This window comes from Filicampus tigris, chromosome 8 (assembly GCF_054856515.1).
Source record: "Filicampus tigris isolate MCC_2025a chromosome 8, RoL_Ftig_1.0, whole genome shotgun sequence".
In the NCBI taxonomy this organism is placed as follows: domain Eukaryota; kingdom Metazoa; phylum Chordata; class Actinopteri; order Syngnathiformes; family Syngnathidae; genus Filicampus; species Filicampus tigris.
Genome location: NC_141224.1, coordinates 14,810,521 through 14,824,734, shown reverse-complemented (window position 1 = coordinate 14,824,734; position 14,214 = coordinate 14,810,521). Strand labels below are relative to the sequence as shown.

The 14,214-nt window shown below is 39.8% G+C and overlaps 1 protein-coding gene across 4 annotated transcripts in view; it reads left to right on the top strand.

Moving 5' to 3' along the window:
* col14a1a (collagen, type XIV, alpha 1a) overlaps positions 1-14,214 on the top strand; it is a 118,177-nt gene that overhangs the window by 42,361 nt on the left and 61,602 nt on the right. For all 4 annotated transcript variants that reach the window (XM_086038321.1, XM_086038322.1, XM_086038319.1 and 1 more), the window contains exons 16-22: positions 753-892; positions 3,517-3,649; positions 4,019-4,054; positions 6,256-6,398; positions 10,092-10,224; positions 11,307-11,429; positions 12,567-12,716. In XM_086038321.1, coding sequence (XP_085894447.1) covers positions 753-892; positions 3,517-3,649; positions 4,019-4,054; positions 6,256-6,398; positions 10,092-10,224; positions 11,307-11,429; positions 12,567-12,716 — 858 coding nt within the window. The remainder of the gene's footprint in view (positions 1-752; positions 893-3,516; positions 3,650-4,018; positions 4,055-6,255; positions 6,399-10,091; positions 10,225-11,306; positions 11,430-12,566; positions 12,717-14,214) is intronic.

Sequence of the window (14,214 nt, the reverse complement as noted above, 5' to 3'; positions counted from 1 at the left end):
CCATCAGCACCACCAAACACCATCATGCTCCAAAGAAGGCAATCTCCTTCATCAAAGCTGTAGAGAGACTTCACGCACGTCCACAGGCAACAACGGGACTCCTCCACACAGATCCTGATTGGCATTCTGCACGTTGACATCTCTACTGCCAGGGAGATCATTATCTCAGAGGCTTCAAAGCACCTGATCATGCTGGAACTTACTGTACCCTGGGAAGAGCGGATTGAGGAAGCCAACGAAAGGAAATGTGCCAAGTATAAGGAACTGGTGGAGGAGTGCAGGGGCCGGGGCTGGAGGACCTTCTATGAGCCAATGGCTGTAGAGGCTTTGCAGGACGCTCCCTCTGCAAAGTCCTTGGCCGATTGGGAGTGACAGGGGCGGCCAAGAAGAGGGCCATTCAAACCGCAAGCGAAGCTGCAGAGAAAGCCACGAGATGGCTGTGGCTGAGAAGGTCAGATCCGTGGGACACAAGCCGGTACTTGATCACTCTGGCTGGGTCGCCTGGGCGAGGGTGTATGATGTTGCGAGACCCAAAAGACCCCATGAACCCAGGATACATCACTGATGATGTGTCCCAGTGCATCCAGGAGATGTATCTTTCGAGCTCATATCCGTACATACAACCAATTTTTAAATACATATGTAATTTTAACAATTTGGGGATCTCCGTATTTGACGGAGAGAAGAACAAAAGAAACATTATGTTTCAAACACAGTATGTGAAAACACCTAACTTAAACTTTATCTCACAGCTCCAGTTCCAGGTCCCCTACATCTCCGTTCCAGTGATGTCGGTCCAGATGGCTTTCAGGTTAGCTGGGATCACTCAGCCGATGACATCATCGTCTATAGACTCTCCTGGGCACCGCTCGCAGGTGGCGACACAAAGGAGGTTAGTACAGTATCACTAATGAGCACGTGCTACATGGCTGCCACTGTACCGCAGCAGTTGAGGTTGACTTTGAAGGGTTTATGCTCGCTCCAATGAAGGCGTGAAACATGAATAGGTTTTAAAAAGCCACCATTTTGTACTCTCTTCTCATCAATTTTAAAAATATTACATGAGTGAACATTTAATTTAGAGCCAAACATTGTTATCCTTTTGGGTGTCACTATTGTTCAATGAGACAGCAGTGTACTTATGACTGCGTGTGCTCTGATAAAGTGGAGCGTGTGCTGCGTAGTCCTAACTGCTTCACTAGAGCTGGTAAAACTCCAGACATGACTGAGTATAAATAAAGGCTGAATGGACCCAGAAATGAATGGCTTGGGTGTTTTATTACACTGATCTAGGCCTTGGAAACAACTGGGAGGCGGCGATAGAGCTCTCTTGTGTCTTTAAAGTCTGTATGTGTGTGTGCGTGTCTCTGTGTGTGTGCGTGCACTCTTGGTGAGAGTGATCAGTGCTGGAAATAACACTCTTGGGAGTTGCAGAGGTAGCATGGAAGCACGGATAGTGAGCACTTGCTCACCCACTCAACTAACTTGCAACACTCAGGGGCATAATTGAGAGGGGGCACAAGGGGGCCTTTCACCAGATGGGGACACACACACACGCATATACTTTTTTTGTGGGCTGAAGCCAATTCTGATAATTCACAGAAAAAAAATGACGATAGACGATTAATCAGCCGATTGTTTAAGAAATATATAATGAATAATAGGGATGTTCAATAACCCTTTTTTTAAGACCGATACCAAAATAAAATATAAATGAATAAATAAACAAATAAATAAATAAATAAATAAAAGATACATTCTTTTAAAATTAATTGACTGTTTTTTTGTTGTTGTTGTTTGGCTACTGTGGAGAGGATCATTTGCTCATAATCGGCTTGCTCCTTCATAATTTGTACCCACCACTTGTGACATGATTGCTATACCCCTACCAACAGCTATTTGATATTACAATACAACACAATTTCATTGGCACTCAAATGGAGGAACATTTTTTACAGTAGTAAGACTTTATTATAAACTGAATTGTAAGATGAATACTCTATATAGGAGAGGCATATGATAAAATACATCCATTTGAACTTGTTTTATTTACTTGTGCCCAAATACATCATTTGGATCTTTTGTTCTTGTATTCTGCCACCAAAATGACTCCTTTCATTAATTAGGCAAATGCCCCCGAGGCCAATGCATAAAAGAGAATTACAATAAACAGAAATATGCCTCAAAAAATAGGAAGCCGGAGAGATTGAATCATAAAAGATACACTGCAGTCTGGTTGTTGAATTACTTCCAATTTCAGAGTTGCTCGGCATGTAAGTTTTACCTTGGGGTTTGATTCGTTTTTGTCTCAAAACAAATTACAGATGTTGTTTGGACTTATGCCTCTGCAGCTGGCAGTCACTGCACATGTTCGAATTACTGTCACATTCTTGTTTAACGGGAATACAGGGAGTACTGTTAAAAGCAAGCAGGCTTAGGCAATGATTGTTATGTATGTATATTATAGGTATGTATGTACAAAGCCCAATTCCTATTAAGTTGGGACATAAATGTGTAGAAAAACAGATTCTAAACCTATATTCAAGTAAATACACAACAAAGACAAGATATTCAATGTTCAAGTTGCCCTAAATTGCCCTAAATTGGCCTCACATTTTGTCAAAATTGAACAAACGTACGTGTTGGGAGTCGGGGGGTTTGGAATCACCTTGGGCCCTAAATGACTATCTGCGGCACTGCACTGAGCAAGTGATTTCGCAAGTTGGCCAACGCTATCCAGTGTGTATATCCATCAGAGGTGGGCATTTGACTCAAATTTGCTGGTCCGTCATTCACCATCCGTCTGCAGCCTGGGCACCCATCCGCCATCCGTCGATTTGTCAAGCCCAACCAAATTGTAATCGCCTATCGGTCAGCTGTCTATTATTTTAAAAGTGCTTCCTTTTCTGGCCCTCCCAACATACGCATACGCACGCACGCACGCACAATATAAATCCTAAAATTTTTAAATTTCATTTGGGACACTTAATGGTGAAGACGTTCTGGCATTAAAAGTACAAAAAAAAATGTCACTTCCGATTATTTTTTGTTTGAACTGCCAATAAGTCAAATACACATAGCAGTAAAATAAATGTTTAGAATGAAATTCAGTGGGGTTTATCTTTTCTGTTTACTGTTGTGTTATGTAATGACCCATATACACAGAAAACACAAGTTGAAATAGTACCCCGTCATTTCTTTTGCGCTTTTTTTCTCTTTGGTTCTGTTATTTTAGTTTTTATTGCCCTCGCAAGACGTATTGGTGTTCTTGAACTTGGAAGTCTGAGAATAAATACTTCTGTCAGACTACTGGTCTATTGCCACAAATGTATTACATCTTGACTTGTTGCGAGTCCCTGCTGTCTTTTACTACTACTATATGGAAAGTACGGACAAGACATTTTGAAATGTGGAAAATACCTACACAGTCAAACTCGTTCTGGGGTTCTTATGTATACGTCTTGACATGCATTTTTGGTGAGAATGCAATATAAAATGTGTGTGTTTCCTTTTTAGGTGGTCCTGAGTGGAAGCGATAACCGATACACTTTGACAGATCTGAGTCCTTCCACTGCGTACGAAGTTATGTTGATGGCGGTCTTCCAAGACCAGTCAGAAAGCAACGCTGTTTCCGTCACACAGACCACACGTAAGGCATATTTCACGAGCACCGGGGATTCCTATTACTGACTAAAGAACGTGACCTCGAAGCATCTAATCAATGCAATAGAATTTCTCAAATTGCTTAGAGTGCAGCACTCTACTCTAAGGGCAGTACAATACCAATCAGCCCAAACATGTGTTTTATCATCAAAAAATGCACATTTGTGTATTCAGAGTCCAACTCTAAATATGTCTAATTGCATTGACTTGTTTGTCCTTGTTTATCTCAGAGGAGGAAAATCTATTTTCCCCATCAATGATTTGTATGTATCTATCTAATTACCTGAGCTATTGATAGAGAGAGTTGCTGGGTTTCGCTCTAATTATGTGATTGATGCTCTCTATATTTCCCCAGTGGCCAAGACAACAACGATCGCCACCACAACCTCCGGTAAGAATAGCGCGAGTAACTGCAGAAAGAGTAAAAATGTCCATGATGAAATGTAGCAAAGCAAAACACTCAATTCCAGTCCTAGTTTAACATCTGTCACTTGTCCAAATATTCACACATTCACTTAAGAGTCACTTTTTTTCCCCCCACATATTCATACAATGTACACTTATTATAATGTACTAGCACTCAGTTGCCACCATGCATATATGATGTATTATGGAAACAAAATAATAACCTGAGTAGCAGTGATATTAAAACATAAATTGTTTCTGTAAGTACCTGTAAGTGTGAAGCTTTTCATCTCACTGAGAAAAAGTCTACGATCAAACAGTCGCTGCTTTTATTGAGAGTCAACGCAGAACCCAGCTGAGTTTTAATTATGGTTCGAGCCAGAGTATGTTTACAGCATCTTAAGTCTTTTGATTGCTTCAAGATCCGCTAGCTGTCAGTGCACACGAGTATTCCGCAAATCTGGCGAGTTCCAGGAGAATTTCGAACAGTTTCGAGCTCCATGCTCTCTGCGTTTGTATGATCAAATCAAATCCGCAACACAGTCAAGCAAGTTACAATTGTGTTACGAAATTGGATTCACCCCGCAACTGTGGTTCAAACCAATTATTTCAGGGGCGACCCAGAGGCGATCTGGATTGTTTTTGTGCGCGTCGAGTTAAAGCAATTTCCCTCGTCAAAGCTGAAAAATTCAAAACATAATGCATCAAAGTGGTAACATTTTTATGAATGATCTTTTGGATGAATCTGGAGGTTTTATATCTTTTAATCAGTTTAAAAAAGAGTATCATAATTCACTAGATTACTTAAGATTTAACTACTTTCAGCCATCAGCAAGGCATGGAAAATAAAATTGTGTAAGTGAAAAAAGAGTAAGCAACTAGCTTGTCTGTCGCAAATAAGGTGCCAAAAATGGCTGATAGGGGTAAAAATTTACCAAAAAATGTATAAATGGTATTTAAGTACACTCAGTTTTTCTGCACAGACGCTGTCTATTTTGGGAGGACGAATTCAATGTTCCAATCTTATGGAAATGTTACTTTAAAACAGTATATAATACCACACTTGATTCATATTCTAGAATATTTCACCTTAAAATATTTTGTCAAATAATTGCAACAAAAAAGTCTTTGTATAAATGGCAAATAGAAAATGATCCCCTCTGCAGGTCTTGTGAGACGGAAGAGGAAGACCTGTTGCATTTGTTTGATTTTTGCCCATATGCTGCCATGTTTTCGATGACTGTTCAACTTTGGTGTGAAAGACAATTGGGGTTATTTTGAAATCACACCCATAAACATTATGTTCGGCATTTTTGAAAAGAACTGCGCACCGTGTTTGAACACTATATTATTGCTGGGTAAAATGTTCATCTTTAAAGCAAAAACGATGTCAAATTTATGTTTAAAACACTTTCAAAAATTGGATTTATTATCAATATAGTTTAGAAAGAATAATAGCTACAAACAAAACTAATTATTTGAGCATAAGAGGAAATGGAGTATTTACTTAACCGAGTTACAAATAACGTAGGGATACAGTATGTGTATGACTGAATGTCTGTCCTTTTGTATGTTTTTTTTTTTTTTTTTTTTTTTTTACTTTTTTTCCCGGAAGTGCTTATTATTAACGTTATTGTTACTGTTAGTATTATTATTGTTATTATGTTATTAACTCTTGTTACGTTACTTTGTTATTGGAGTTGGGATGACGATTGGGATGACGGTGATGATGAAGACGTCAATGATGTTCGTGTGAATGGGGGGTTGATTGTTGTGTGGAAAAGAAAAAAGAAAACCATTTTTTAAAAAGGACGCAAAAAATGAGGTGGCTGAGCGTAAAAAAAACAAAAAAAAACATAATGTAATATAACTAAAGTCTTGCTTGGGATTTTAAAAATGGAAGTGGCTTTACAGATTTCAGCCATTCAAGTCTGCACAAGCTTGATTTATGTGCACCAACATTTTAAAGGTGCTATCAAGACTATCGGCACAAACCAACAAAACAGTTGCTTTACTGGTTTGTGCAACACCCTCCTGTTACAACTGTCCTTTTATCAACCTGACATTTTAAATCTGTCCAACCCACTGCTGACAGCAGCACACTTAAACCTGCTGCCAGTTTTCAGTGACATTTTGATTGAGAAAGCTCGCCGTTGACTACCTCATGTCTGCGCTGCCGTTGCACAGCACCCCGCCAAGCGGTAAGAAACCTTCATCTGAGAGATGAGACCATGCAGAGCCTCAAGGCATCATGGGAGCTCGACGACCCCCGTGTGGAAAGCTTCAGGCTGTCCTACGCCAGCACCGAGGCCAATCACAAAGAGGAGGTGGTGAGTTTATTCACGGGCGAGTCAGGTCAAATCATTTCTATACAATAATGTGTTCTATGCGCCCGCACGAGACTCAACACAGTAGTCTGATTAACATTGCATTTGTGGAATTTGAATTAAACTGAAAAATCCAGCCGTTTTCATCCCTGTCAGGGGGCTGCCATTTTGTCTTGCACTGCCACTTGCTGTCGACTGAAAATGACATCACAGTGTCCAAGGGCTCGGTTTGCGAACGTCCCGTGACCAAACCCAGAAAACAGGTGATCTGTGACGGTCGTTACCTGAGCCCTTAGTCAAAGGCTCACTCATCAACATGGTGCCTACGGGCACCAGGTAGCCCACAAGAACCACATGAGTAGCCGATATTTGGCAGAATACAATTCCTATAACCGATTAAGCGGCAGATTAATAAAAAATATATAATGAATAAAATAATGTTTTTTTTGCTCTCTTAACACTTACAGAAGTAAAGATATACATTAGAGGCACAATATTTGATTCTTGTACAATGCTTTGTTCTTTAATATTTCTTTAACTTTATAACAGAAAGGAAAATCGGCAAAAATTGGTGAATTTTTCCCCCCGATTTATATTGTGGGGGGATGTTTCAAAATCTTTATCTTTGTCTTATGTTGTAAGGTGAAGCGTAAAAAACATTTGGAAAAAATGGCTAATTTTTTTCCACATTTTTTGATATTTTTATTAAATCGATCAGGCCCAAATACGATTGTTAAAGGTAATTCGAGCAGATTTGCTATTTCAGAAGTGTGTATCCAGCTGGTAGCCCTTCGCATTAATCAGTAGCCAAGAAGTAGCTCTTGCCTCAAAAAGGTTGATGACGCCTGCCTCAGGAACTATGATGTCATTTTCAGTCGACAAGCAGTGGCAGCACAAGACAAAATGGCAGGTTCCTGAGATGGATGAAAACAGTTGGATTTTTCATCTTAAATTATGTTTCACAAATGCAATATACTGTATTTAGACTAGTGGGGGCGCATAGAACAACATTGTTAAGTAACTTTTTGACTTGACATCATTCCCTGTAAGGTGTTTCAGCTCTTACCAAGTAGAACCGTACAATGTTGGTAAGTGCGTATTCATGCTCTTAAAGCTCAGTGGCTGCTGTCAAGTCTGAACAATTTTAACATTTTCTTTTCAAACCCTCTAAAGTTCTTCTCTCGTATGAATGGTAAACAAGCCAGTCAACTAAAGATGGAATCGCGAACACTCACATTCATTCATGATTTTGGTAAAAAAACCAAAAACATTAATAATACAAAACATTAACCCTACTCTCATATTCTGTTCACATCGTATCGCTTTTGCCACATCATAAATTCTTGTGAGAACAAGCTGGGGAGTTGTATACATTGATTTTACAGAACAGACAACAACACTGCTTTTTCACAAACTCTGCGGTGGTTGGTTCTGGTAATCATTTACTCCCATCAGAAAAGCGATTACACGTTTAGTGCCGGTCCGCTTGGCCTCTCCAATCCCAGATCGCTGATACACACATTCGCTCTCAACTGGCGACTCCCTTACCTCCCCTCCATCTGTTCCTCCAATCCAACTTTGCCTCCCTCTTCTCTCATCACCTCCTTTTACTTTCATCCCGCTACCACTTTTTCTCCTTCTCCTTTTAATTTCCCGCCGTGGCGTCAGAGCCACACAAGATGGAGAGGCCTGACCAAGCCAGGGGACATTCCATTATCTTTTCAGCAGCCATTTACTTCCGCGGCTTCAGAGATGGGTCACAGCGGAGAGACGAACAAAAGAAACAAGCAGAGGTGGATGAGGAAACAGTTGCTCAACAAAAGTGGGACAAGGGCTTAAGCCTGACCACTGCCTGGCACATAATTGTTCTGTGTCTCTTTCGTAAATTTGAAGAGACTCAGGGCAAGCGTGATGGTCGTGTAGTGCTTCAAATAGCTCACTTTTATGTAGATGGCCCGCGATCAATTCCCACCCAACTGCCCATTCGCCATCAACCTGCTGTTGTCTTGCGACTGATCCATGAGGTGGTCTGCCTTTCACCCCAAATCGGCTGTGATGGGCACTAGCCCTTGCTGTGAAAAATAATGACTGGATTGACAAGCGTGACGGCAGTAGCAAGTGTTTGCCACCATTTTTTATTGCGCACGGATGTTTTCATCATGAGAATTTCCTCTGGACAGTATGTTGGAAGTTCTGTGGACATTTTTTAATTGAAAGATTGAAGTACTTTTTCATGCATGTTTTGCATTGTAGATGGATGTAACTATAAAGAATTGGCTGGAGAAAGTCAGTAAATGAGAAACCTGGAGGTTAGCGACGGCGGTTTGGTTTGGAGATGAGATTTCATTTTGCTCGGAAGCGTGGCCCCGCTAAACAACTTTGACTCACATTCAAACCGTGCCAGCTTGGACGGGTCCCTGGTCAAAGTCAATCCAAAGTAAATCCATTTATTGTCTGGAGCTCAACTTTTTTTGTTGTCTTCCGACCGCTACTCATGCTCTGACCTTCATCTGGGATAGAACTTTCTCCAAGATCCAGTTCAGATTGAGTTCTTTTCAAATATTTCTCCATCGCTATCAAAGCAAGCCGTGACTTACTCTGTTGTATGAATAGCAGCAGGTGGATCCACGGGTTAATTGTACCTTCTGTCGTCAAGTAAAAGAGAATTTGATCGTTCCGACTGTTCCCTATACGTCTTTGGCAAGATACATTTCAGTAAATGAATAATAATTTTCGGACAAATTGAGCAAATTTGAATGATTCCCAGCGGCCCACCTCTCGCGACATAGGTCACAAGTCTCGTCCACGCATCTCCATCTTCACAAGTTTTACCAAGCCTGAGCCCTTCTTGACTCGAACCTTCCCTATTTATGTGGGCTTGCGACCGGCATAAAGTCGGACTGGCAAGGTTAATTTCCAGTCCACCACGGTGTTATGAAAATGGCACATCACATTTCTTCGGTTAATGCAGAGCTTGTAAAATGATGGAACGCTCCAGAACGAGAGACCTTAAAGTTAACCTTGAGAGGATTTTTTTTTTTTTATTACCTGTCACTCACAGTTTCAAAGAGTCATCATCACTCAATATCAATCTTGATAAATATTCACACCATCTCGACAAGATCACAGTGATCAGGTTACTTTCTTTCGATATGTACGTCGGTCCTTTGGTGTTGCTGTCATATTAGGCGACCAATTTTTTGGGGTGGGAAAAAGCACATTCAAATGCGGAAAGAGAACCAACTGCAACACCAATACCCGACTTTAATTGCTCCATCTCGCTCGTGGCCGCATGTGACTTCAGTGACCGAGCTCAAGTGAGCAGAATTGCTGAACAGTTGTGCTTTAAATCCCTTAAGTTACACATAGCGTTCTGCAATCTTTCACCAAATGAGCCTTGTTTTCCCCCCCAAAATGCAGCTATTTTATCCATAGACTCTACATACTCTATGTGTTGTGTTGTGTTTGAGCTTACTGTCCCTGATTAGTGGAATGTGAACCTTGACTTCCACTTTACCGCCATTCACTACCATTGGCCAATTTACTTTTCACAGTCCAGCCATTCAATGCCAGGAACTTACTAATATTTTTTTCAACATTTTTTCAAATGTTAGGGTAAAAGAGAGTCTGAAAATGTCTGGCAGTGAATGAGTTAAGTGTGTGTGCATACATTTGTTTGTCTATTTGTGTTTTTAGGTGTTAGTTCGAGGTAGTCAGAAAAGTATGTTGCTTGAGTCCTTACATCCTGACACTCGGTACCAAGTGACTGTCACGCCAGTGTACACCGATGGGGACGATGGCATCAGTGTGTCTGTACATGGCACTACATGTAAGTCACGCATACACGCCGGCACCTGCTGTCTTGTTTGTCAACTCGTTTCTTGAATGAGCAAGGCAAATTCTTTTTTTTTTTTTTTTTCCATCGATGTGCATGAAATGAAATGCAAATGAAGCAAATGACAAACACTGATGCCTTCTTAATTGTCTTAATGAGGACCATTCATAATTACAGCAGTTCTTTTCATTACGAGGCACTGCTCTATTCCTTATTGATTACCTCAACCATTCTCGTGAGAAATACTGATTGCCTCCTCGTTAGGCTTGGAGAAGGCATGCTGGATAAGATATGGCATCATCTTATATGAGTGGTCTATAGCTGGCCTTATTGCAAATAAAAACTTCTGTGCCTACAAGCAGCGTGGTAATAAATCAGACTTCAGACACGCATGTACGAACAGCATGACAAGAGAATCTATTTTGCGCAGAAATAAAACTGTCTTTTCACATAAATTATTCAGGAAAAAAAACATATTAAACCAACCCTGGAATCCAAGCAAAACAGTTTTAGCCATATCTTTTGCTACATGTTCAATTTAAAACATGTATGCAGTGTTTCCTAAGTCATAACAGCAAACCGGCCATGCCTTGTTTATATTGTTGCCTCATAAATGAGGAACATAAATTATTGATATGCGAAGCCACACTCACTCAGCCAGAACCTCAATAAATGTTTGTTACTTGAAATTCAAACTAGTTCTAGATATTTACCAAATACTGTTCACTGACATGTTTCTTTCTTTCTACTTTTTGACTTAAAAAAAACAAAAATGCTATTGTAATTGAAGGTCAACTCTGTTAGTAAATATTTGTATTTGTACCAGCACTACAAAGATATTCCTAAATTCATTTCAAGGGGAAATATATTTTTTTCAAGAATATGTTCCCAGCAGGCCCACTAGTTGAAATGCGGTATTCTGATTAATATTGCGTTTGTGGAATATTTCAGTTAAGCAGCAATTTAATTCTGGATAAGGAAGGAGCCTGCATATGGGAAACTAAACTAAGTATATGCTTGATACACCTTTCTTTGTTGGATCAAATGAATTTTTTTTTTCTTTTGTTTTGGCCCAGTGCCTCTCTTGTCTCCTGAAAATCTTCGTGCATCAGAAGAGTGGTACAACCGCTTCAGGGTCACCTGGGACCCTCCACAGTCTGCTACTATGGGTTACAAGATCCTCTACCAGCCGGTCTATGGTAGGAAAATGCATTGCAACAGATGTGCAAACCTAAAATCGATAAAAGGACTCACATGTAAACTGAGAATACAAACAATTTTCAGCTGATGAGCTGGGTGGTTCGGTTGTGCCCGAAATTAGACATTGATTGCCTTGAAATATTTTCAAGAGCCAACATTGACTCTCCTGTTGCTTATTGACCACTAATTGTTTCTTAAGTCCTCTCCAGTTACTTTCATGTCCATATCTGCTTGCTGTCATCTCAACACGATACGATAACTGCTTCACCCCAAACCAAGAATCCACATTAATGTGGTTTTAGGAATTAAAGTGTAGGGAACAGAAATACATTTCTCAGAACATAAGGCTGGCCATGTGCACAGGGTAGTCGAGTAGCTGTCTAGTCCGTCTCGTGAGTGGTGTTTTACAAAGATAATTGCTCCCCCTTGATGTATTGACCCCCCCCCCCCCCCCCCCCCCCCCCCAAAGTACTTCTGTTTTTGTTTTATTGCAGAGTCCTTGTTTAAAGAACAACTAGTAGGGCTGTTCGATTATGGATTAAAATATTAATCACGATTATTTTGATAGTAATTGAAATCACGATTGTTCAAACCATCATTTATTTTTTGGGCACAAAACAAGAAACTGTTTAAATGTAAAAAACATAAAGTCCAATCAATTTCTTTGAAACACTATATTTATGCAAGTTCCTTTTGGGCCAAACCAAATTTATAAAAAAAGAAAAATGAAATAAAAAAAGGTGCAAATAATAATAATAAATTCAAGTACGATTTACGTGTGTAAACAAACATAGTGTGTTGGACATAAATGCATATTAATAATCGTTTTTTACGATTATGACAATTTCATAATCGAGCGTAATAATCGTAATTGTAATTGAATTTCGATTAATTGCACACCCCCAACAACTAGTAAGGTAGCTACTAGCTCCAAATTCTGCTACTACATCAAAAACAAGCCTCAAATAAAAGGTACCAATAAATTAGAGCTTTGCAAGTACTCCTGCCAGCACTCATTTCATGGAACCACATCTATAAATCAGTCACGATTATTATGTGGATGGAAATATAAGAAAACGTTGTTTTATTCTGTGTGTGTGTGTGTGTGTGTGTGTGTACATGTGTGTCATTCGCAGTACCAGGGAGACTTTTGGAGATGACTGTGAGCGAAGACATAAACTCAGTTCTCCTCCTGAATCTGCAAAGTGGGACAGAGTACAGCGTACAAGTGACCGCCTCCTACCCTTCAGGACAAAGTGAACCATTGCTCGTGAACGCGAAGACATGTGAGCCTGCACCCAGTTTTATTGAACGATGCTTGAGATCTGATCGTATTCACGTTTAAAAAGACAACTGTCCTTGGCGATATAGAAAACAATGTGTGGGTTGCATGAAATTGAAATGGAATCTGTCTTGCAGTTAGTTTGATGGAACAAAAGGTTAATGATGACAGTTTGGTTAAAATGAGATCTTAAATTGAATTCCTAAGCTTTAATGGGAAATTGCTGTCAGGTTAAGTCTTCCTTGCAGATTTGTGGGAAGGACAGTGTGACTGAGTGAGGACAGAGAGGAAGCAATAAAAGAGACGGTAGAAGTACAACATGTATATTAAAGGATCCGATTTCCATTGAGACTAGCGAAAATGGACAGAACAATATTTGTATACAGTGTCCCAGTCAGACGGCATGAACAGTCATTCATTCTCCGAACCGTTTATCCTCAGGAACAATATTTTAATATATAGATTTGGTTTCAGCGGGTGTCCAAGACTAAGGCCTTGTCTACACGTAGCCGGGGTTTTTTTTTTTTCTTTTACAACGGTATATCCCCCACCCCCCGCCTGCGTTGGAATACACATTAAAAAACGCATCCACACGAAACCAAGGAAGTTCGTTTTCAAACGCATGCCAAGCCTCTGGGTGGCAGTAGTTAGCCAAATACTGCCCATTCAGAAGGAACTTCCGTCTTTTGACATCACTTCTACGAAACCAAAAACACGGCACCAAACTCGTTCTGGAGAACCGACAAGAGGTCAGAATTGCTTTTAAACCTTTCAATGAGAAGCATTGGTTGGTTGCGGACATATGAGTAAGCAAATAGCGCATCGAGAATGGCTATAACCAAGGCAGCGCCGCGAGAATCCATCATGTTGACTCGCTTGAAAACAAGTCGCGCAATGACGTCAAAGCATTGTTGTCACACGGTGATGACGTAAATCCCCGGGTGTCCGTCCACAGAAAAACGCGATCCATAATCTTTTGGTACTCATGTCAAAATATCATATACATTGTTGTAAATTCCGTGGAAGAAAGTCATGCTTTATTGCCTTTTATAACGAATTTAGACAGTACATCCGTTCTATTGAATATTCTAACAATCCAAAGGCTCTGAAAGCAATGAAGATTTGCATCAAGTTAAATGTGTTTCTGTAAACTTTTATGCCCCTAGCATGTCGAAGCAAAACCTTTTTTCTGTCTTTTTTTAATTATTATTATTATTTTTTTATTCATTTATTATTATTATTATTATTATTATTATTATTGTTATTATTATTATTATTATTATTATCATTTTTCTTCCTTTGTTGGTTATTTCTCTGCATTTATAGAATGTTATTTGTCTGATTGTTGTATTTCCTGTAATTATACTATTTTCTAAAATTCTATAATATTTTCCGCAAATCTCCACTGTGGCCGGAGTTTTGCGTTTTCACTGAAAAAACTCTGGGGACGTGTGGATTATAGGGCTAACCGCAGGCTTATATCCAGCGTTTTCAAAAACCCC